This window comes from Archocentrus centrarchus, unplaced genomic scaffold (assembly GCF_007364275.1).
Source record: "Archocentrus centrarchus isolate MPI-CPG fArcCen1 unplaced genomic scaffold, fArcCen1 scaffold_55_ctg1, whole genome shotgun sequence".
NCBI lineage: Eukaryota > Metazoa > Chordata > Actinopteri > Cichliformes > Cichlidae > Archocentrus > Archocentrus centrarchus.
In genome coordinates, this window is record NW_022060277.1 from 1365518 (window position 1) to 1390356 (window position 24839).

A 24839-nucleotide genomic window follows, 5' to 3' on the forward strand; every position below is an offset into this window, starting at 1 on the left:
CAAACAGCCTGCATCACAGTCTCAGGTTAACTGGGTAAGAACTGCCCGGCAACTGGTCAAAATGTCCAATTTCCATCTTATTTTTTTCCATAACAAAAATTAGACACAAATCAACGTTTCTGCAAGTTCACACTTTAAGATGTAACTCAAATTCACTGAATAGTTTGATAAATCTGAAGTGTGCAGTACCTTCCTGAGGGGGTCTTTCAGGTAGCAGTCAATGATCATGTCATACCGATGATTCTTCTCATAAAGAAATTCACAGATTTGGTAGCTGGTGGTAAAACACAATGACATCTAACTGAGACACAATATAATAAGGACAATGACCTCTACAGTAATACTACCATTTGCCTTGTATTATTTAACAAATTACCATTTTCTCGACTGTTCTCATGGGTAACCGAGCTCACCACTGGCTGTAGCTCAGTAGGTAGAGCAGGTCACCTACTGATCGGAAGGTCAGCGGTTCGAATCCTGGCTACTCCGGGCTACATGCCAATGTATCCTTGGGCAAGATACTTAACCCCAAGTTGCTCTCCGACCGTTCTGTCGGAGTATGAATGCGTGTGAATGTTAGGTAATTTAAAGCACTTAGCTTCGTAAAAATGGAAGTGCTTGTATGAATGGGAGTGCATGGGTGAATGCAAACAGGTTGTATAAGCGCTTTGAGTGCTCATACTGAGTAGAAAAGCGCTATATAAGAACTAGTCCATTTACCAAATACTGTAAAAATATGGATGATGTAAGATCCTTAATCTGTCCATTCCAGGATGCTGGACAGACCTGGCACACCTAAAAGTGTTGTGAGGGCGCACTGGGAATGCCTGGCAGAGGCCCCAGTCTGAGAGCACGTCAACTGCCACTCCAGCAGAAATTCAACAGCATTCTGAGGGAGGCTGAGGACACTGAGTCCAAATGGACCGTGTTCCGCACCTCCATTGTTGAGGCTGCTGCTCAGAGCTGCGGCTGCAAGGTGGTTGGTGCCTGTCGTGGTGGTAACCCCCGAACCAGACGGTGGACAACAGAGGTGAAGGGAGCCATCAAGCTGAAGGAGTCCTATCAGGCCTGGTTAGCCTGTGGAACTCTAGAGGTAGCTGACAGGTATCGGCAGGCCAAGCAGAACGCGGTTTGAGCCGTGTCCAAAGCAAAAACTCAGGTGTGGGAGGAGTTCGGTGAGGCCATAGAAAAAGACTTTCGGACGAACTCGAAGCGATTCTGGCAAACCGTCAGGTGACTCAGGAGGGGACAGCGGTGCTCCACTCACACAGTTTATAGTGCTGCTGACTTCAAGTGAGGATATAGTCACGAGGCGGAGGAATACTTCAAGGACCTCCTTAATCCCACTGACACACCTTCTGTAGTGGAAGCAGAGTCTGGGGATGAGGGGGGTGAGGTCATGAGGTAATTAAACTACTATTGGTGGCAGGGCCCCTGGGGTGGAGTTCCTGAAGACTCTGGATGTTGTAGGGCTGTCTTGGTTGACACGCCTCTGCAACATTGCATGGAGATCTGGGGCGGTGCCACTGGATTGGCAGACCGGGGTGGTGGTCCCCATCTTTAAGGAGGGAGACCGGAGGGTGTGCTCCATCTTTCGAGGGATCACACTCCTCAGCCTCCCCGGTAAGGTCTATGCCAGGGTGCTGGAAATGAGGGTCCATCTGTTAGTCAGACCTCGGATTCAACAGGAACAATGTGGTTTTCGTCCTGGTTGTGGAACGCCGGACCAGCTCTTCATCCTCTCGACAATATTGTGTTTTATAGACCTGAAGAAGACATTCGACTGCGTCAACTGGTTCAGGCATCTGATCGGGATGCCTCCTTGAACATCTCACCGGTGAGGTGTTCCAGGCACGTCCTACCGTAGGAGGCCCCGGGCAGACCCAGGACACATTGGAGAGATTATATCTCACTTAAAAAAAGTCACTGTTAGTGAATGTTAGGGGCAAAAAAGTTGCAAAGAAATTTTCCATATCAAGTTATCAGTACGTGTTGATGAGCTCATAAACATAACCATCTAATATTGAATATTGAAGTTTTAAAAAAGCAACTCCATAGTTTTTAAAATCAGATTCTTCGGGCTCTAATTTTGGTTCAACTACTCACAACTTGGCTTTCTCCGCCAAAATCAAGAGTCTTTCTTCATTAAACTGGACCACACCCCCAACCTGCAGCAGCTCCAGCAGAACCTATAAAGCAATCACAATAAAGACCTGAGATATGAAATCATAACATCTGAATAGTTACACATTTTTAGCTCTTAAGTTCATATGACTGAGCAGCTGTTGAGCAGCTAGAATCCCACAGCTGTGGTGAGACGTTTATATCCCCTCATCATGGGCAGGAAGGTCGCTGTAATTTGGGGCTTTTAATGATTTCTTTGAACCGTTCTGTTTCCAGGGTGGAAGGATTGTACAGATACGTCTTTAATGACTGCACACGTCTGAATTTATTTTGGATTTTCTAGAATCCACAATTTTTTAACTCATATAAATCATATAAATTCATTCATCACATAAATCATTATAAGCCCAAAATTACCATGACATTCATGCCCATGATGGGTGGATGAAACCTCTGACCAGCTCATGTATATGTGGTCTCCTTAGTTCCCAGGTGTCTGTGCACTGTTAAGTGAGGAGGGGATGCTGTGGGACCGTGGCTCTGTCCCAGCTTCTTTGAGATGTTGCCATTAAATTCAAACGCAGCAAATCTTTTTCTTAAAATGGTGCATTTCCTCAGTTTAGACATTTGATAAATCTTCTGTGTTCTTTTGTGAATAAAATATGGATTTATGGGATTTTCAGTCTCATCAATCTGTTGATTTACATTTAATGCTGACAACTTTTGGGGAACTGGAGTTATAAAATAATGGATAGTATGTTGAATGCTGCTAGCCCTGAGAGCATTAGCCTCAGACAGCTGTCTGTGATCCTGAGTCACAGTTATGACCTGTGTCTGAAAAAGGAGAAGATACGGATGTGACGGAGAACGTCCTCTCTGGTTCCACTGCCAAAGAAGTCGACACCATCAGAGCTAAACCACTATCGACCGGTTGGTCGCACATCAGATGTGATGACGGTGTTGGACAGACTATTCTCAGCCCACCTAAGACCACAGGTGACCCTCGACCCTCTACAGTTTGGGCACAGACCAAATCTGCCTGATGTAATCATGTACATGCTGCAGAGAGCATGCTCCTATTTACATACCAATGGCTGTTTCTGAGACCGAAGCTTCAGGACATGTGGATTTCTTCACAAATAAAATTTTAACTATTAGAGAAAAAATTATTCAGAACCATCTCAAAGATTGATCTTCATGTTCGGCTGCTTTCAGCACTGCTGGTATTTGTTTAGGGGTGGCTGTAGCTCAGTAGGTAGAGCAGGTCACCTACTGATCGGAAGGTCAGCGGTTCGATTCCTGGCTACTCCAGGCTACATGCCAATGTATCCTTGGGCAAGATACTTAACCCCAAGTTGCTCTCCGACCGTCCCGTCGGAGTATGAATGTGTGTGAATGTTAGTTAATTAAAAAGCACTTAGCTTAGCAAACATGGAAGTGCTTGTATGAATGGGAGTGCATGGGTGAATGTAAACATGTTGTAATAGCGCTTTGAGTGCTCATACTGAGTAGAAAAGCGCTATATAAGAGCTAGTCCATTTACCCTCTCTGACTGAGCTTTCTGAGTTAACTTCAATAGTTACTTCCTCCAAACCATCAATGTGTCTATTAGAGCCCATTCCTACATGACTACAAGAGAGACAAGGAGAGAGAGAGACACTGTTATTCCAACCTGCTGTCTCTCAGTGTGTCGGGAATCATCATCTGGGCAACACAGGAACTCCAGCACCTAGACACACAGTAAGAGTGAAGATCATTTAATCACTGGAAGAAGTAAAGAAAGTCAAACAAATACACTCAGAGATTCAAAGATGAGTTCGAACCACCTCTCCAGCTGTTTGTTGGGGGCTTTTTGGCCACACACACTAAACACAGTAACTACACACTAACTACACACACACCAAACATGCTGTAAACTCTCCAATCTCTCAAATTTCAAAACTTGCTACAATATGTCTGCATGTCTGTCTGTGTGTGTGTCTGTGTGTGTGTGTGTCTGTGTGTGTGTGTCTGTGTGCGTGTGTTTCTGTCTGTGTGTGTGTGTGTGTGTGTGTCTGTGTGTGTGTGTGTCGGTCTGTGTGTGTGTGTGTCTGTGTGTGTGTCTGTGTGTGTCTGTGTGTGTGTGTCTGTGTGTGTGTGTCTGTGTGCATGTGTTTCTGTCTGTGTGTGTGTGTGTCTGTGTGTGTGTGTGTGTCTGTGTGTGTGTGTGTGTGTGTCTGTGTGTGTGTGGGTGTGTCTGTGTGTGTGTGTGTGTCTGTGTGTGTGTGTGTCTGTGTGTGTCTGTGTGTGTGTGTGTGTGTCTGTGTGCGTCATATAACACAGATAATGTCATATAACGTTTTAATGGACTGATGTGTTGCAGTTTTCCACCAATAGGAGAAAGCTTTTCTTCTTTGTTTTTTTAACTTTCTGCAAGCAAATATCCTGTTTTTACCACTTCTTTTATGCACATAACATTTGAGGACAATATACAGGAAAAAGCATGGCATTAATTAAATTGACGCAAATTAAAAATTGGTACATAGTTTGAAGACTTGTAATGAAATGTGCTGGTTACCTGATCAAAGAGCTTCCTGTTCACAAAAAGTGTGTTGTCTGGCTTGGCCAACTGGCGAGCTAAGAACGTGAAAAGCCCGCCCACTTGGGAAGGAGTAAAATCTGGGTTGTCCACCATTATCTAAAAAAAACCAGAAGTTCATACAATTAGCCAAACAAAGAAAAACCTACACAAAATAAAAACTTTAACAGTCCCTTGGTATATTTCATACAGCCTGTTATCTTTCTATTACGGCCTATTTGATTTGATTAACCATGTATTAAACACTGATGTAGCCTGAATCTTACATGCTGCTTGACAGTGTAGAAATCAGCACCGTACAAAGTTCTTAAAATTTAGCCGAGCCAAGTGACCTTCTGCTTCTTGAAGCTAACACCGTTTTAAGGTTTTAGTGGTATTTCAGATTAAGATACAGAGTTACCATGTTTAGGTAAATTCTCAAACTGAATATCAGCTGACTGCCAACATGCCTGGAAATAAATTTATGATAGGAATAAATGTAGTTTATTTAAAGGAGAGAAGTTGTGGCTATTCTTCGAGACTGAAGGAAGAGAGATGGGATGGACACCTGTCTCACAGGTGTAACCATGCAAATGAAAGAGAGTAAATGCTGTTTAGTCACCCTGAATGCCTACCAGGTGTCAAGAGCTGCTCTGTGTTAATGAATCCACACTGTAGCCTGCAGCACTCTTGACTTCGGTCTAATTTGATATCCTTGCAGGATTTTCTTATTTGCTTGATCACAGTTTTATTTCCAGATAAGGAAACAGCAGTTATGGCTTAATATGAAGAACTCTGACAGACTATGCTGGGGATTTGAGACTGAGTAGAGTGTGTCTCCTGGCTCTTTAGCAGGTCTGGCTGCAGCTTAGTCAGCTTTCCCAAATACAACAAAAGAAACAACTTGCTGTGGTGAGTGTATACTTTTACTGATTTGACTGGATGCAGTTGTAATTTCTTAAACTGGTCCTGAGCAATAGTTCTTCAGGCTTTCTGAAAGTCTTTCCAAGTTTTGCTTTGAAAGGAATGTGAATATCATGCTGCTCATCTTTGAAGAGTCTAATGTCTAATGTTGTGGCTCAGCTGCTTGTGGTTTTGGAGTCTACAGAAGGTAAAACCTCGCGGACAAACAATATCCTCCCACGTTATTTTGTGCAGCGGGACAAACACTTGGAGAACAGAAGAAGTGTCAGGCCTAAAAACTCTGTGTATACATGCAAACAGCAGATCAAAAGTATCTGAGAGTCATGTCTTTATGAAACAGAAAAGGGATCCAGCAAAGGCCTGAGAGGACCTGAGAGCTACATCTGGACCTTCAGCTGATCCATCTGCCGTTCACTGAAGCCTCATCAGAGGTATGTCAAATGACAGCAATTACACTATCAGTCATGGATTGGCCTCCCGAGAGCCCAGAGCTTTATTATTACTGAAGCCCTGCGGAACAAAAACAAAAACAAAAACAAACAAACAAACTGTACAATCTCTGTTTTTGCCTTATATGCTGTATTTCCATGTGTGTTTGCACATTTCAATAAATCTCTGCACCTAATTCCTGTTTTCCTAGCAAAATATAAAGAAATGAGTGGTGGCTCAAGACTGCACAGTACTGTAGTATGTACTGGCTTATGTTACTTTGCTTACACTTTGCTTCTCCTCTGAGTTACAGAGTGGCAATTACCTTGTAACCTGGAACTCGCCACGATGTAGTGCTGGAATATGTTACCAAAATCCCAGCAAGGAGGTACGAACTTCTCCATTTCTTTGTGTTTGTGCACCGTGAACAGGGAAATAAAGCTTTAAATCCTCCATCCATGTTTAGGGGTGGCTGTGGCTCAGGAGGTAGAGCAGGTCATCTACTAATTGGAAGGCTGGTGGTTCAATTCCTGGCTGCTCCAATCTGCATGCCAAAGTGTCCTTGGGCAAGACACTGAACCTCCCCGTCAGAGTGTGAATGTGTGTGAATGGGTAAATGCACATGTGTTGTGTAAAGTGCTTTGAGTGCTCAGTAGAGTAGAAAAGCAGTAAATAAGAGCCAGTCCATTTACCAGGTTGTGCTTTAGGACCAGGTTGTTAAGTACTGATACCTGTTCTCTACTGAAGCGCTACCTCTACTGATCATGTAACACCTAACTGTCGCTGATAGATGTCCCCCTTCCTCCACGGCTGACCTTACTGCTGGTCAGTCAGTCAAACAACAACCAATTTTATGTCAAGATCACTGAGCTGGCAAAAATGTTACAGTTCTGTTTGAAAGCTAGAAATCTGATTACTGGAGAGAAGGGTTATTTTAATGAGTTCCTGTACTTAAAGCCTGGATGCCACATGCCTAATGTTTGTTCCATATTGATATTCATGTTAAAAAAATGATAAACGAAACAAAGAAAAAAGCAAAAGAAACAACAGCAAATGTTTGATTTTACCTTGAGTAAGATGTCCACTATCCTCTGCTGGTACTCAAGGGCCTGCTTGTCATTCTTAAAGTCTTCGAATGTCTAGAGTGAAGCGAGAAAATCCTAAATGAGTGAAAAACAACTATAAAAGGTAATAAGTGACATTTCTTTTTTTTTGACTGAAACTCAACTTGAAAGTGACCGGTTTGAAATAAGTTTCCTTCAGGAGCATGGTGCGCAGAGCTCCAGTCCTGACATTCATCACATCACCCAAATTTCCCCTCTGTGGGACAATAAAGGCTGTTTCTTCTTCTTCACCTACTGTGTTACAGCTGCTCAGGCTACTCACTCAGTATCATTTAGTGCGCAGCCTTAACTCATCAACCTGCTTTGCTAACATCACCTTCTCCACGTTTCTTGCAGTTTTATGCAAAAACTTGAGGCTTGGCTTTCATTTCTGGACCCTTCCCCTAACCAGTTGTAACCCTGCCTGCCAACTCCCACTTCCCTTCTGTTTGAACTTTGCTTTAGAAAAATTTAAAAAACTGGACTTTCCATGTGGACATGTGGATTCCCTGCATTTCCCGCATACAGCACAATTCCCTAACCATACTCACCTGGCATCACATTGTTTCAATTCCTGGTTGTAAAATAAACTGCTAAACCTTCCTGTTCATCCTCTTGAAAGTAACCCTGGGAATGCACTGGGTGCCCATCGGTGACATTGTCTCCCACACAGTTTTGTTCAGGCCTCTGTACAATTTTAAATCACACCAAGAGCGTTTCAGGAGCAAAGCTTTTAGTCTGCAAGGAGGCTTTTATTTTGAAAATTGACCAGATATTTTGTGTGCCTGACTTCCTGCCCTTCCCACCTGCTCTGTGCAGCTTGATGCAGCTTCCATGTAATTGTAGCAGAGATCTACATCTGGGAGACTTTGTGAGTGTACTTTGTGGAACTGCAAGTACTGTCCTGAGTGAGCACGATGAGCTCCAGCTGCCATTTTGGGGCCAGTGCAGCCACACCAGGTGTATTCCTAAGGTAACACTCTGCAAAGCAGAGGGTAATACAGTTCTACAGATTCTTCACTAGGAATAATCCTTTCACACAGCCACACTTTCTCTTTTTTTCCTTCCTGCCCTTAAGCCAATGGATATTCCTCAAATGCTTTTTATTTAAAGAAACATTCGCCTCCATTTTTGTTTAATCTTTTTATGAAAACTGGGTTCACTATTTGTAATAGCCATAGAAACATCAGTGCTGAGATTGCTTGGCTATAAATCTTTCTTTCATTGCTGCCACCAGGCTGGAATTTTGGAATTACAATAAAGAGGAAGTATCCCAGGAGTTATGGAATCAAACCTGGAAGTGCGAAGCAGTTGGTGTTTTATCACTGCTGTGGGAAAGGCTTACACCACTGTTCTCTGCATGCTGCTGTTTGTATGTGGATGAAGAAAGGTTAGAAATAATACAGGAAGTCAGCACATAAAAAGACTGGTAAATGTCCAAAACATGATACTGATTATTTCAGCCAGTGCATTCAGTTGGAAACTGTGCTTTTTGTATGAATACAGAAAGAAATCTGATGACTGAAGGTGAAGATTGAATTTAAATGGATTAAATAAACCACTAATCCAGTGTTTCAACTTCCTAAACAGACAAGAAAATGCTACTTTCAGCTGCTCCCTCCCACGAGTGGTCACCACAGCAGGTAGGTCTCATGTGACTGTTACTATGTTCCTGATGTAACCCAGAGGGATTGGTGTCTCCTTCTCGAATCAAACAGGGGCTCCTTCACGTGTTAGATGAATGTGTAAACCACGACGCTTTGGAGCCACTAAACAAAGAGTCAAATTTCAAGGAAGAAATCTCACCATGGCAAGAACGTTGAGAAATTCCCTGGTGTCAAAGTGGAGAAGTGTACGAATAAATGGGAAAACTTCCTCTTCCTCGGACGAGTCAGCTGAATGGAGACGGATTAGGAACTCAAATACCTGACAGACACAAAACATGTCAAATATTAGTTTAGAGAAAAGCATGCACGCAACAACTGCTGCTACATTTCTGACATAACTGTGTCTCTTCTTACCAACACCCTGCACCTCATCTTAACAAAAGCCCCCAGCATCACTTAAATTTCTCTATGATCACATCATCATCATCATCATAATAAAACTATATATAGCTGAGCCCATCTTATCTCAAAGACCTCATAGTCCCATATCACCCCAACAGAGCACTTCTCTCTCAGACTGCTGGCTTACTTGTGGTTCCTAGGATACTTAAGAGTAGAATGGGAGGCAGAGCCTTCAGCTTTCAGGCCCCTCTTCTGTGGAACCAGCTTCCAGCTTGGATTCAGGAGACAGACACCCTCTCTATTTTTAAGATTAGGCTTAAAACTTTCCTTTATGATCAAGCTTATAGTTAGGGCTGGATCAGGTGACCCTGAACCCTCCCTTAGTTATGCTGCTGTAGGCCTAGGCTGCTGGGGGGTTCCCATAATGCACTGTTTCTTCTCATTCACCTTTCTTCGCTCTGTTTATACCCCACTCTGCATTTAATCATTAGTTATTATTAATCTGTGTCTCTCTCCCCTCAGCCCCCCCTCAGCAGATGACCCCCCCCCCCCCCGGTTCTGGAGGTTTCTTCCTGTTAAAGGGAGTTTTCCTTCCCACTGTCACCAAGTGCTGCTCATAGGGGGTCGTTTGGACTGTTGGGTTTTCTCTGTATTATTGTAGGGTCTTTACCCACAATACAAAGCGCCTTGAGGCGACTGTTTTGTGATTTGGCGCTATATAAATAAAATTAAAATGAACTGAATTGAGTTAAATTGAATTCTTACCAACTAACAGTTGTGTAGTAACAGTTATCCAGCGTTAACTGTTGTTAATTGTGGATGGAGGACACACACATTTGGCTTATTGACACTGGGATTTCTCTGAATTGATCCTGGAGATCAATTCAGAGTCCCCAAGTCCCCAAGTACGGACTCTCTTATCATCGTACTTGGGGACTTTAATAAAGCCAGCCTGAGACAGGAACTTCCCAAATATAAACAATATATCACATGTCCGACCAGAGAGGAGAAGACATTAGACCACTGCTACAGCACGATAAGCGGGGCTTATCACGCAGTGCCCCGCGCTGCACTCGGCCTCTCTGACCACGACATGATCCACCTGATCCCCGCGTACAGACAGAGGCTGAAGCTCTCAAAACCTGTGGTGAGGACAACAAAGCAGTGGACCCGTGAGGCTGTGGAGGAGCTCCGCACATGCTTCGAAACTACAGACTGGGACTCAATGAGGGCTGCCTGTGACAGTCTGGATGACTACACGGACACTGTAACCTCGTATATCCACTTCTGCGAGGACAGCATTGTGCCATCACGCACCAGGGTGAGTTATAACAGTGACAAACCCTGGTTTACTCCCAAACTGAAGCAGCTGTGGATAGAGAAGAGGGAGGCTTTTAAAAGTGGGGACAAAGACTGCTACAAAGAGGCCAAGTACAGGTTTAGCAAGGAAGTGGCCACTGCTAGATCACATCACTCTGAGAATATACAGCAGCAGATCTCAGAGAACGACGCGGCCTCTGTATGGAAAGGTTTTAGGCAGATTACCAACTACAAGCCTAAAACCCCCCACTCCACAGACGACCTACAAACTGCAAATAGACTGAACGAGTTCTATTGTCGTTTTGATGGTCAGTTCAGCAGCCTTCACACCTCCACCAGTCCCAACTACAATACAGCCAACACAAATATTCACCCCCCAACCTCCCCCACTCCCCACACCTCAGAGAAGCCCACATCATCAAGGACTCCCACCCCAGAGTCCCCCTCCTCCCCCACCCCCACAGTCTTTTGTATTCAGGAGGACCAGGTGCTAAAGCAGTTCAGGAGTGTCAAAGCTCGCAAAGCTCCAGGTCCAGATGGTGTCTCACCTGCCACACTGAGACACTGTGCTAACGAGCTTGCCCCATTGTTCACGAACATCTTCAACTCCTCACTGGAGGCTTGCCACGTGCCTGTCTGCTTTAAAACCGCTACCATTGTTCCTGTCCCCAAGAAGCCAAGGATCACTGGACTAAATGACTACAGACCTGTGGCACTGACTTCTGTGGTCATGAAGTCATTTGAGCGTCTGGTGCTGTCCCCCCTCAAGTCCCTCACAGCCCCCCTTCTGGACCCCCTGCAGTTTGCCTACAGAGCCAACAGGTCTGTGGACGACGCCATCAACCTGACTCTGCACTTCATCCTACAGCATCTGGACTCCCAGGGAACCTACGCCAGGATCCTGTTTGTGGACTTCAGCTCTGCCTTCAACACCATCATCCCTGATCTCCTCCAAGACAAGCTGTCCCAGATGAACGTGCCAGATCCCATCTGCAGGTGGATCATTGACTTCCTGATGAACAGGAAGCAGCACGTGAGGCTGGGGAAGAATGTCTCGGACTCCCGGACCATCAGCACTGGCACTCCTCAGGGCTGTGTCCTCTCTCCTCTGCTCTTCTCCCTGTATACCAACTGCTGCACCTCTGACCACCAGTCTGTCAAGCTTATTAAGTTTGCAGACGACATGACTCTCATCGGACTCATCTCAGACGGGGACGAGTCGGCCTACAGGATGGAGGTCAAACGTCTGGTGTCCTGGTGCAGCCACAATAACCTGGTACTGAACGCCCAGAAGACAGTGGAGTTATAGTGGACTTTAGGAAGCACACAGCCCCTCTACCCTCCATCATCCTGACTGACACCCCCATCACCACAGTGGACTCTTTTCGCTTCCTGGGAACTACCATCACCCAGGACCTCAAGTGGGAGCCCACCATCACCTCTGTCATCAAAAAGGCCCAGCAGAGGATGTACTTCCTGCGGCAGTTGAAGAAATTCAACTTGCCAACAAGGACCATGGTGCAGTTCTATACTGCCATCATTGAGTCCATCCTCACCTCCTCCATCACTGTGTGGTACGCTGGAGCCACCACTAGGGACAAACAGAGACTACAGCGCGTTGTGCACTCTGCTGAGAAGGTGATTGGCTGTAACCTCCCATCTCTCCAGGACCTGTACACCTCCAGGACACTGGGGCGTGCAGGTCGGATCACAGCCGACCACTCTCACCCTGGGCACAGACTTTTTGACCCTCTCCCCACAGGCAGGAGGCTACGGTCCATAAGGACCAGAACCTCCCGCCATAAGAACAGTTTCTTCCCCTCTGCTGTTGGACTCATGAACAATTACCCTAAGACTGTTACCACCACCCTCCACAAACGCTGATGACCCTATGTCTATGCACCTGTCTGACTGCACTGATGTACATATTAGTGGAATATAGTTTACATTCTTTATCTTTTAATTAGTCTCTGCACTGTATATTTTGTAATTTTGTAATATTGTGTTATAGTTATAGCTCTAATATCTCTGTATATTTGCAATTGTATACTTGTATATTGTCTTATAGTTTTTATACTTATTTGTTTTTTTCTGTAAGCACGAAGTACCGCAGCAATTTCCTAATGCTGTGAACCTGTTCACCCATATGGCAATAAAAACCTTCTGATTCTGATTCTGAGATACCTGGCTTGTAATTACGATTCAGGAAGTCTGGGCAGCTGTCTGGCCTTGGTAAGGCTGCTTATGACGGGAATGCAGGAAGGTACAGACTCAAAGTCAGACTCTGTGTGTCTGGAGCTGATTCTGAGGGGTAAGATCTTGGAGATGTATGTATCTGTTTCTGCACGGCGAAGGAATGAACCAAGAAGATTCGGATGAACGGGACTTTTGGGTTAGGGTTAGGGGGTTGACTGAAGGCTGTCAACAAATTAATCAAATCAGGAATTTGGCTCCCTGGCATTCTTGGACTGCTGCTTATCGCAGTTTTCTCCGGGATATTTGTAAACAGATGCTCCACCCCCCCCGCTGTCCTGTCTTCTTCTGACCTGTGTTGGACTGATCTCCCTGACCTAGCTGCTGAACGACTTTACATCTTATCAGAACTGTTAGCTGAGGAGGGAGTTTGAGTCAGCCCCACAGTAGCCTGACCCCCCTTCTCGTCTCCGCCGGCCCCCCTTCCATCTCTCCCCACCCTAGTGCTCCCGTGCTATATGTTATGCTTTTGCTAAGGTGTTTTTGTGGAATCTCGTAAGGTGGTCATAATGAGCACAGTACAAGATGATTTTTTTAACCTATTGTTTTTGCTTTTGTTCCCCCTCTTATCAATGGTAGCTGTACAACGGCTGCATGACCGCAGACACCTGTTCTCCCAGTTTGTTCTGTTGTCTTTTGGATGGGTGTTCTGGAGCTCTTAATTTCCCTGATGGAACTCTCCCAAGGGATTAATAACGTTTAAATCTATCTATCTATCTTAGCTCATAATGGCCCTTTATAATACAAATAGACCTCCAGGCTCTGATTATGATTTAGAATAATGGGGTTAGTTGAGCTGAATTGAGGCTGGGTCATATTCAAGCCCATATGTGCCCAGAGGAACAAATCATTGCTATATGGGACTATTTTTAATCATTCTTTGCAGACCTAACTGCAGTTACAGCTTTAATCCACAAATCCAGACTGTGGTATATAACAAGTGAAACACAGACAGTATCCACGCACCTGGTTCTTGACTTGAACCACAAGGTCTTCAGGAATGTCTCCTAGTGGATACGCCCGTCCTGCTAGACAACAGCTACAAACACACACACACTCACTGTATACTGGCAGATGCATTTATAATCAGAGCCGAGTGTCACTGCATGCATATTACAAAGAATCACAGCAAGAAGTGTTTTTCTCTACATTCAGAGTCATTTAGCCCATGTAGAGCGAAGACTTGACTCTTCTTCAGCAGTGAAAAGTAGCACCTATGCTAGCTGTAAGCAGCGGTTCAGGCTCTAATATCTAATATGTGATTTACCTTATGTACACCAGAAGTTTGTTTCCCATCACCACATTCTCATCTGACCAAGAAGAAAAATGCAGAGATTAAATTTACTATATAAACACAAACAGGTCAAACGTGTGGTTTCTGGGGTCACCTGTTAGGCTCCTTCCCTCCTTCAGTGTTGGGCCAATCACTGCAAAGAGTTTCTGACATAAAAACACAAAGCAGACAGCACCAAAGGCTTTATCAATAATAAACTGAAGCTGTGGTGGAGAGACGCTCACTGGACAGGCAGTGGAGCTGAGTCAGTGCTGCTGCAGAGAGCTTTCAGACCACGTGCTTTCACCCTCTATAATAATGGACATCAGTCTGACAGAGAACCATTTTATAAATGTGATTTGTTTTTTATCATTTTTTTATCTGCAGTAACAAAAAAAATATTGGTTCAGAGCATCTCCAAATCTGCAGCTCTTGTCAGGTGTCAGAATAGACAGAACATCGCGGTTTGTTGTGTATGAGGCTGCATGGCTGCAGGTTAGTCAGGGTGCCCATCCTGACCCCCGTCCACTGCCCAAAGCTCCAACAATGGGCACATGAGCAGGACAGTTCAGCTCCCGGACTCTGCTACTGTGCAGCCGCACTGCTGGGACAGATGCAGGATAAGGTTTAACATCGTCCCCCTGGAATATCCCAGGCCTTCCCTGAAAAGTGGGAGCATTTGTAGGTACCTTTCAGCATTGATGGAACATTTTCTTATTTCCACATGTGCAAGCTGCCAGTGCCATATGCACGGATGCACCCCCATCCCATCAGAGATGCAGGATTTTAAACTGAGTGCTGATAACAAGCTGGATGGTCCCTCTGCTCTTTAGTCCAGAGGACACAGCATCCATATTTTCCAAAAAGATTTCAAATTTCATTTAATCTGACCTCAGAACAGTTTTCCCCTTTGCCTCAGTTCATTTCAATGAGCTTTGGCTCAGAGAAGACTGCAGTGTTTCTGGGTCATGTGGTTTCTTCTGTGCCTGATGGAGCTTTAACCTGCATGTGTGGATGGCACACTGAGATGGAAGTGCTCCTGAGCCCATGCAGAGATTTCCAGGACAGAATCAGACCTGCTTTTAATGCAGTGCTGCCCGAAGGTCTGAAGATCACAGGCTCCAATACTGATTTTGGACACGTCGCTTATGCACAGAGATTTCTCCAGAACTTTGGATGATATTATGTACTGTAGATGATGAGACAGTCACAGTTTTTACAATCTGACACTGAGGGACATTATTCTGAAACTGTTTCATCATTTGTAGATGCAGTTTGTTGCAGACTGGTGAACCTCTGCCCATCTTTACCTCTGAGAGTCTCTGCTTTTCATCACGTTACTGACCTGCTGCCAGGTGACCTGATTAGTTGCAAAATGTTCCTCCAGCTGTTTGTTTTTGGTGCCACTTACTTTTCCAGCCTTTTGTTGCCCACGTCCCAAACTGTCATTAAATCAAAATAACCTTAGATTTTTCTTCTTGAAATGGTGCATTTTCTGTTTAAACTTCTGATTTGTTTCCTGTGTTCTACTGTGAGGAAAATATGAGTTTATCAGATCGTTGGTTTCTATCTTTATTTACATTTCACACAGCATCCCAGCTTTGTGGGAGCTGGGCATGTGTACCAGTCAAATGGTTTATGATTTCAATTAATGTCAGAAATCATTCTGTGAAGAAGCTGATCTGCTCTGGCACGCTAAAACAAGGACCCACCTCCATCGGAGTGACGTAGTCATTCATTCCACTGTTGAAAACGTAGATCATTGCATCATAGAGCTGGTTCTCCCAACACACTCGAACCACCTACACACACACACACACACACACACACACACACGCGCGCACACAGCGGTCATCAGTGTAACTGTGGAGGGTAATTAGGCTGTTTTCAGAGAGCTCTCAGTGGTTTGATTGCTGCTGCTGACACAAACATAATTATAATATCGTTACCTTGGTAAATAATGGCCTCAGTCATTTTTTGATGAAAGTTTTATTTTGCCTAAATCATCATATTTTTGATGTTTCATTCAGTTTTTTGTCTTTTCTCAAAAACCTGAAAAAAATGACTCAATTATTTTAACACAGTGACGATGTGCAACATGTACCTCAACAGGCTCCTGGGCTTCATCTGTGTGTGTGTGTGTGTGTGTGTGTGTGTGTGTGTGTGTGTGTGTGTGTGTGTGTGTGTGTGTGTGTGTGTGCGTGTGCGTGCGTGCTTGTGTGTGTGTGTGTTCTCAGATTAAAGTGTACTTTTTTCAGTCCACATAATCTCATTTACTAGTTTTATTAGTTTTATAAACTGTATGAAAACAGTTTGCACTATTTTTGTACCACAGTACCACACACACATACACACCTGCTGGATGTCCAAGCTGGTAACGTCCAGGTGGACAATACATCTCTCCAGGCTGTCCATCATACCGTTACCATGGTAATGGTCCAGGAGGTCCCTCATAATGGCTGGGGTGAGGTGTCCGAGGCGGTCAGCAACAATGTACGACTCTAGTGACTCCAAGAAGACACCCTTAGCAACCGTATTCTCTACCAGCCGAGAATACAACTGGGTGAATAGCAGGTCACTGTGTGCGCACACACACACACACACACACACACACAGAAAATGTATTTGGATCACTGAAGTCAGTCAGTTTCATCCATTCAATATGATGCAGCAGAAACTTTGTTCTGCTCCCACACACACTTTCAAATGAGTTTCAAATTTAACTTGATTCCAGTTCAGTGGGTTTGACTACTTACATGATGCAGTGGCACAAGTCAGACAAGATGTAAACTCATTTTTGGGTCAAGGTCAGAGGTCAAGGTTTCTAAACTTGTGAACACAACAGCTCAGGAACAACGTGACCTGGCATGTTCAAATTGACACCATAGGTTCTAAAAACCACCGACAGCTTAGTTCTAATAGTTCACAGAAAGTGACAGCAGTCAGTGGGTTATTATGATTATAGTATTTCTTATTCCTGGTTCTTACTCAGCCATCTGCGTGTCACTGAGGCTCATATGCATTAAGATCTACTGAGACCTGTAATTATGTGCTCTGGAGCTTCCAGGGCATTTGTTTTCTGTGGACTCTCTCCAGTACTGTGAAAACTTTCTTTCACGTGACCGTCCATGGTTCATGTTATAAAGACTCAGTCATCATGGCTGCAAAAAAAACCCCGGATGCACAAAGGAGCGGCAGGTCTGACTGTGAAACCACATGCTCACTGGCTAATGTCTTATCGTGGGTGTGTGTGTGTGTGTGTGTGTGTGTGTGTGTGTGTGTGTGTGTGTGTGTGTGTGTGTGTGTGTGTGTGTGTGTGTGTGTGTGTGTGTGTGTGTGTACTTACGCCCTCTGCAGCAGCAGGCAGTAATCCACCAGGACTGGAACTACATCCTGAACAAAACACAAAGAGAGGAGTGGAGTACGGAAACTGGAGAATCACTTCAAATGCTAATCATCCATATCAATAAAATAGATAACCAAACAAATAATCAGCATCTCCTGGCACTCACACACTCAAATACAAATAAACTGAACTGACAGGGCCCTCACACCTTGGCACACGTGAAGGTCTCTGAGGTACTTGCAGAAATACAAACAGAAATCCCTTTATTTGTCCCACAATGGGTAAATTTCAATGTAGTAACAGCAAGCTATTGTACAGAGACACAATAAGATACAGTCACAGAGACAGTGTATCTCAAGCCTGGATTCTAATTGGCTGTTCCCCAAATGAGTGACTTATCACTTCCTGTGCCACCTAGATGGCATTACAAAGCACCCATCTACTGCCTTGTGCTGATTTACTGTTGACACGAGGTGCTGGTATCCGTTTGCTGCCTGAGCAAACAAATCTATTTTCAACATAAGATTTCATTTAGATGTGGCAGTGGCCTCCATGCAGAGCCTGAGACACTGGTGCAACAAAGAGTGAACCACAGCTTAAACTTTCCAGTGGATGAACAAGATTTTTGTTGAGAAGATCGACAGAGAACCTTGGAGCTCCCATGTGAGTGAGAAGATGTGGTTTTGAACACATGTGCAATGTGCTGGATGTAAATAGTTATTTCCAAAGTTGTTTAACTCCTTAAAGTGGAGATGTTAGGCCCTGCTTTCCTTTCTTCCTTTGCCTGAGCAGCAGTCAAGCTTCTGTAGTTCCTCCTTACTGATATTCTGCATGTTTCTAGTTTTGTTCATGTATTTTTGTAGGTTCCCTCACATAGTTTAACTGACTGTGTGTCACCGTTTGGAATGTCTTCTGGACTTTTTCTACCTTTCCCTGCTGTGTGAGGCAGACGGATGCCACACTCGTGTGTGACCCTTGCCTATTATTGAAGTTATTTTGGACTCTTCCCTGTGATGTCCTTCGTTTGGATCATCTTGCTCAGTGAACAATTACAAATATATTAGACACATAAAAAATAACTGAATTTGTTCATCTTGGTCCACTGGATGTATTAAGGGATTGCATGTTTATATACTGGACCTACGCACACACAGCTTAACTGCTCTGTGGGCTTCTCTTGCTTTTGCTGGTATTGATCCTTCAGTCAGCCACAGAGAAGAGCCAAGTAATAATATACAAAGAGCTCAAGTGAAACTGAATGTTAAAATTAATAACCAAAGTGTCAATGATGTAGTACCTCACAATCCGTGACGAGTCACAGATAAAGTATGTAAAGTACAAAAATAAAATGATACATTTTCTTGTCACTCGTTGGCTGTATTCCACAGAATAATGAGAATTATATTGGCTCAGCTCTAAGATGAACAGCCACAAGAATCAGTCTCCTTTATGGAAAAGACGACTAGAGGCTAAGATCAAGGCAGCACAGAGGGAGGTTAGCCAGTTATCAGAGCTGCAGAAAGTAGCCTAAGAAGTGCAACAGGCTGTTCATACCTGAGGCCTTAGAGGCTGCCAAACAGAGACTCACAGCTTGGCTAACTGCCTGAGGAGGTATACCAGAGAGATAGAAGCCAGAGAATAATACGGATGTTCTCCACTGAACCACCCAAGGTGTACTCTCAGTGGCAGGGGAATAATATGAGAACAGCACCTCCACCAAGACTGGAGCAATACTGGAAGAGCATATGGAAGAAGGATGCAACACACAACACCAGAGCTCAGTGGCTACTGGATCTAAGAGCAGACCACAGCAACCTCCCTGAACAGGCTCCAGTAACCATCACAGTGGCAGACATCCAGGAAAGAGTCTCACACATGGACAGAACAGGCCCTGATATGATTCACACCTACTGGCTAAAGAAGCTAACTGCACTCCACGAGCACCTGGCAGCACAAATGAACCAGCTGCTATTGGATAAGATACACCCAGAATGGCTGATCAAAGGCTGGACAGTCCTGATTCCCAAGGATCCCCAGAAGGGACCGGTCCCATCCAACTACCGGCCAATAATCTGCCCCAGGACAACATGGAAACTCCTGTCAGGGATCATAGCAGCTAAGATGAGTAGGCATGTGGCACAATACATGAGCAGGGCCCAGAAAGGAAACAGAGGAGCCAAACACCAGCTACTGGTAGATAGAGCAGTCACTCGAGACTGTAAGACCCGACTGTCCAATCTGTGCACCACCTGGATTGATTACAAGAAAGCCTATGACTCGATGCCGCACACATGGATCCTGGAAGGCCTAGAACTATACAAGATCAACAGGACCCTCAGAGCCTTCATCAAGAACTCTATGGGAATGTGGAGTACAACACTAGAGGCCAACTTCAAGCCCATTGCACTAGTCAACATCAAGTGTGGGATTGACCAAGGAGATGCCCTGTCCCCACTGCTGTTCTGCAAAGGCCTGAATCCCCTCAGCCAGATCATCAACAAGACTGGCTATGGATACCAACTACAGAATGGAGCAAACATCAGCCACCTCCTGTACATGGATGACATCAAGCTGTATGCTAAGAGTGAATGAGATATCGATTCACTGATCCACACCATCAGGATCTGCAGCAATGATATCGGCATGTCATTCAGACTGGAGAAGTGTAGTCGGATGGGGATTACACTACCAGAAGGCAACATTGCAGACACTGAAGACAGCTACAAGTACCTTGGATTCCCACAGGCAAATGGGAACCATGAAGAGGCCGATAGCAAAGCTGTAACCTCCAAGTACCTGCAGAGAGTAAGGCAAGTCCTGAAGAGTCAGCTGAATGGGAAGAACAAGATCCGGGCTATCAACACCTATGCCCTGCCAGTTGTCAGATACCCTGCTGGGATAATAAGCTGGCCAAAGGAGGAGATGGAAGCCACTGATGTCAAGACAAGAAAGCTCCTTATCGTGCATGGAGGATTTCACCCCAAATCCAGCACCCTGAGACTGCACGCTAAGCTGAAGGAAGGAGGCCGAGGACTAGTGAGTGTCAGAACCACTATCCTAGATGAAACAACAAAGATCCATGAATACATCAGGAAGATGTCCACAAAGGATCAGGTGCTTAGTGAGTACCTCAGGCAGCAGAAACCTGAGAAAGAAGAAGAGGAAGAACAGGAACCATCATGGAAGGACAGGCCTCTGCACGGCATGTACCACCGGCAGATAGAAGAAGTGGCTGACATAGAGAAATCCTACCAATTGCTAGACAAAGCTGGACTGACAGACAGCACAGAGGTGCCAATCATGGCATCACAAGAGCAAGCACTGAGCACAAGATCAATAGAGGCTGGGGTCTACCACACTAGACAAGACCCCAGGTGCAGGCTGTGCAGAGATGCCCCTGAGACAATCTAGCATATAACAGCAGGGTGCAAGATGCTAGCAGGCAGGACATACATGGAACACCATGTATGCCCCATGTATGGCCGGCATTGTATACAGGAACATCTGTGCAGAGTATGACCTGGAAGTCCCGAGGTGAAAAAATGGGACACGCCCCCAAGGGTGGTTGAGAACAACAGAGCTAAGATCCTGTGGGACTTCCAGATACAGACAGACAAACTGGTGGTGGCTAACCAACCGGACATCGTAGTGGTGGACAAAGAAAGGAAGAAGGTCGTGGTGATAGACGTTGCAATACCAAGTGACGGGAACATCAAGAAGAAGGAACACAAGAAGTTTGATAAATAGCTGAGAGAAAGCTTGAAGGACAAAGACTGGCTGCAGGGCATGTGGGGAATGTTTTTATATACATAAAAACAGCTGAAGTAAAGGCTTGGGTACTATGGGATGTCATTAACTGTATGCATCTACAGAGGGATTCAAAATACGAATGAAAAATTAAGATGGTGTAAACAATTGTTTAAAATTTGTACATCCATTGAACCAAGTGACTTTCTCAGAGATGCTAATCTGAACTGCACCTGTTCCACTTGCCTGTTTTATTAAACCGGATATTCTGGGAGATCCATCCTTTCTCCATCACCAAGGCTTTCTGCGCTAACGTGCTAAAGGAATTAATAAAAGCTTCTTCACACTAACTCCTCTACATCCAAGAGAAAACCTACCTGTTATCATCACATAAGCTTGAGCTTGTCTTCTTGCTAATGCTGGTAACTGACCTCAGAGCCAGAGGCTGGTTAATATATATCTACTGTACTTTATAAAACATGCCTTATTCACCCATTCATACAAGCACTTTTTTCTACACCCAAGTGCTTTCTATATACTGTATTTTTCGGACTATACGTCGCTCCGGAGTATAGGTCACACCAGCCAAAAAATGCATAATAAAGAAGAAAAAACATATATAGGTCGCACTGGACTATAAGTCGCACTTTTTTTGGGGGGGGGGGGGGTTGCTAGAATCCGAGACCCAGAGCACAAATTCCATCTTGAACGGCAATTTAAAATAATAATGGATTAAAGAACAGGACGAACACGGTTACACCTACGTTATGCTAACGTAGCACATTAAGCTACATGACGCACAACGAACACGTGTTCGGTATGTTAACGTAACATTAAGTTATTCAGATAACCATAGCATAAAGAACATACTAACAAGTTAACCAAACCATCAATCCATTGAATTCTTCATCCTCGGTGTCACTTCTAAACAATTCCGTACACTCCGTAGACGAAGCGCCGCTTCCTCTTCTGTGTCGCGTTAGTCAGACTCGTCGTCAGCTGCAGTTCCAATTATTCCAGCCTTTCTGAATCCCAACAGGATGGTTTGTCACTGAAGCCCATGTTTTCTTGATCCATCCAATGACTTCCAGGAAAGTTGGGTGGCGCATTCTCCCAGTTGCCGTTAAGCTGTGCTCTCCATCCATCATCCACTGCGCCCACAGGTTACGCAAGACTGCCTTAAAGTTCACGGAGATGTCAAGTGGCTGGAGTATTTTGGTTCATGTGTTATAAATGTCACATATACGTCGCTCCGGAGTATAGGTCGCACCCCCAGCCAAACTATGAAAAAAAGTGCGACTTATACTCCGGAAAATACGGTAATATTCATACACATTCACACTCCAGTGAGCACATAGGAAGAAAACATGGGGTTCATTTTTGCTTTGGCATGCAGACTGGAAGAGCCTGGAATTGAACCACCGATCTTCCAATTAGTAGATGACCTGCTTTAGCCCCTGAACTACAACCACCCCAAATGTACCAGTGTGCAATATCATAGGCACTGCACACTGGTGCATTTATGATAATGAAGAGTTTATGTTAAATGAACATCATAGTTCTGCAGAAACAGTAAATTTGATGCCGTTACGATTATACTGCTAAGACAAATCACAGCAATCACTTCTTCTTCACAGCAACCCAGGCCGGGAGTCACTGACACTGAAAATAAGATTTATGTGGGAACACATTTTAAACTAGGGCAGCACAGTGACACGATGGTTAGCACCTCACAGCAAGGAGGTCTGGGGTTGAATCCACCTTGGCTGGGACCTTTTCTGTGTGGAGTTTGAATGTTTTTCCCACGTTTGCGTGTTTTGGGTTTTCTCCGGGTACTCCGGTTTCCTCCCACAGATCAAAGACATGCACACAGTGGGGTTAGGTTAGCCGGTGATTCTGTCCATGCTGTGAATGTGAGTGTGAGTGGTTGTCTGTCGCAGTGAAGAATATTTTTGTCCTTCGTCTCTCAAACAACTTTATGAACACATCAAGATAAAAAATGCACCGAAAACTGTTTTGAATTTTGTGCACTTACATCGAGTCAGGATACTCCAGGAAAAAGGGACTGAGTGCACACACAAATATAAAGGCACTGATGTTATTCTAGTCTGTATCAGTGTGGGCATGAAGACGGTCTGTGCTGTACAGACCCTTCAATAAATCTCAGAAAATCAGTTTGGTTTGCTGTTCGATGACTGAAACATACGACCATGAAAGTACTGATAGTGTTGGACTGTACTTCCTGTGGGAGTGCTGGACACAGCAGCAGTCACTCACACTGTTATACAGACCATGAAGGCTGACACAAAGAAAAAAGATGCATTTTGTACATCACTTAGCTTTATCATTGTTATTTTAGAATCATAACTGGAATGATTTCATCAAACCCTACACGCTGTACTTCTTAAGCCTTATTGTATTATCTCATTGCTCATATTAGAATATGACTGATTTCCTCACTTTCCTGCTACAGCACAGAGAACAAGAGTGTGCTCAGGTAGGTGTCTAATGTCTATGTGGGGGTGTACTGATGTACTGAAGGGTGTGTGTGTGTGTGTGTGTTTATTTTAGGATCTTTACTGTATAAAAAGTGCTATATAAATAAATCCACAACTTTTCGTAACAGTAAAACAAGATCATTTTTAAACTGCACTGGCGTATTATCATAGTCAGGACTGATAAACAAATGTTATGAAAATCTGTTTGCTTCAAGTTTCTGAAAGAAGACATAAATATAGTCTCAATCAAGTATTAAGCTACTGAGCTAAACACTGTAAAATATGTTCTCTAAGGCATGTTAGCTTACCTGGAAATGCTGCTCCATTACTTGGATTTTTCCTTGTTCGGGACACTTTTTCAAAGCGTGCTCTGCAAACTGGAAAAGGATCTCGACCATCTGTACACACAGAGTTAATATTTTGGAAAGGTAAACTGTGAGAGGAAGGCAGATTCAGCAGAGCAGAGGTGTCTGTTCTTACCTTGTCGCTGACCGCTGCCTTCCTTTTCAGTGAGTCTCCATACAGGCCTTAAATAAACACATTTCACAAACTATTGGTGATCTATTATTAAATATCGTACAAATATATTAACATTCAGTTTAAGCACATGCAGAGATACTGTTTGCGGTGGTGATGTGTGGTTGTCGCTCAGCTGCAGGAGAGGTGGAGCAGAGGGTTCAGGGGCACTAATAGGAGAGGATGCTGACACACCTGTCGCACCCTTTCTCATTCTCCTATTTATCCCACAATGCACTGGGGCTGGGAGAGCTGAGCAGCATGGAGGGCAGCTGCGAACACTGGGGCAGGAGTGCTGGAAGTGTGGGCGACCTGGACAATTCCGCAAGGAGTGCCTACTCATGAAGGTGGGGGCAGGTGATCCGTGTGGACTGCCTCCAACACCTCCTCCCGGTCCAGGAGGGAGGTCCAGCTTTCAGGTAAGGTTCCAAGAGGGTCCACACCGGGCTGTGGCGGACTAAGGCTGTACCAGAATGTGGTTTGCCCGTGGGGCATTGCTGGAGGCAGAGTGGGTCGATATTAAGTGTGTGCATGGTGACATTCACAAATATTCCATTAAAACATATTAAACATAAGGGCAAAACACACACAGGATTAAGGCTATGGTTAGCTCCCACCTCGTGCACCATCTGACTCGAGGGATGGACTGGCCCAGGTGTAATAAACTGGCTGTGTCCGTGACAGGTAGAGCTGTGGTATTCTGTGCTGCGCTCAGCAGTAACACAAGATCCTCCAACACT

The 24839-nt window shown here is 44.6% G+C and overlaps 1 protein-coding gene across 2 annotated transcripts in view; it reads right to left on the bottom strand.

The window, feature by feature from the left end:
- Positions 1-24839, bottom strand: part of vps8 (VPS8 subunit of CORVET complex) — a 93005-nt gene that overhangs the window by 31625 nt on the left and 36541 nt on the right. For both annotated transcript variants that reach the window (XM_030725438.1, XM_030725437.1), the window contains 14 exons: positions 24064-24110; positions 23892-23981; positions 17339-17385; positions 16348-16570; positions 15705-15794; positions 14108-14159; positions 13987-14029; positions 13686-13758; positions 8944-9063; positions 7102-7173; positions 4682-4801; positions 3797-3853; positions 2107-2189; positions 190-274 (listed from right to left, as the gene is read on the bottom strand). In XM_030725438.1, the coding sequence (XP_030581298.1) occupies positions 190-274; positions 2107-2189; positions 3797-3853; positions 4682-4801; positions 7102-7173; positions 8944-9063; positions 13686-13758; positions 13987-14029; positions 14108-14159; positions 15705-15794; positions 16348-16570; positions 17339-17385; positions 23892-23981; positions 24064-24110 (1202 nt within the window). The remainder of the gene's footprint in view (positions 1-189; positions 275-2106; positions 2190-3796; positions 3854-4681; positions 4802-7101; positions 7174-8943; positions 9064-13685; positions 13759-13986; positions 14030-14107; positions 14160-15704; positions 15795-16347; positions 16571-17338; positions 17386-23891; positions 23982-24063; positions 24111-24839) is intronic.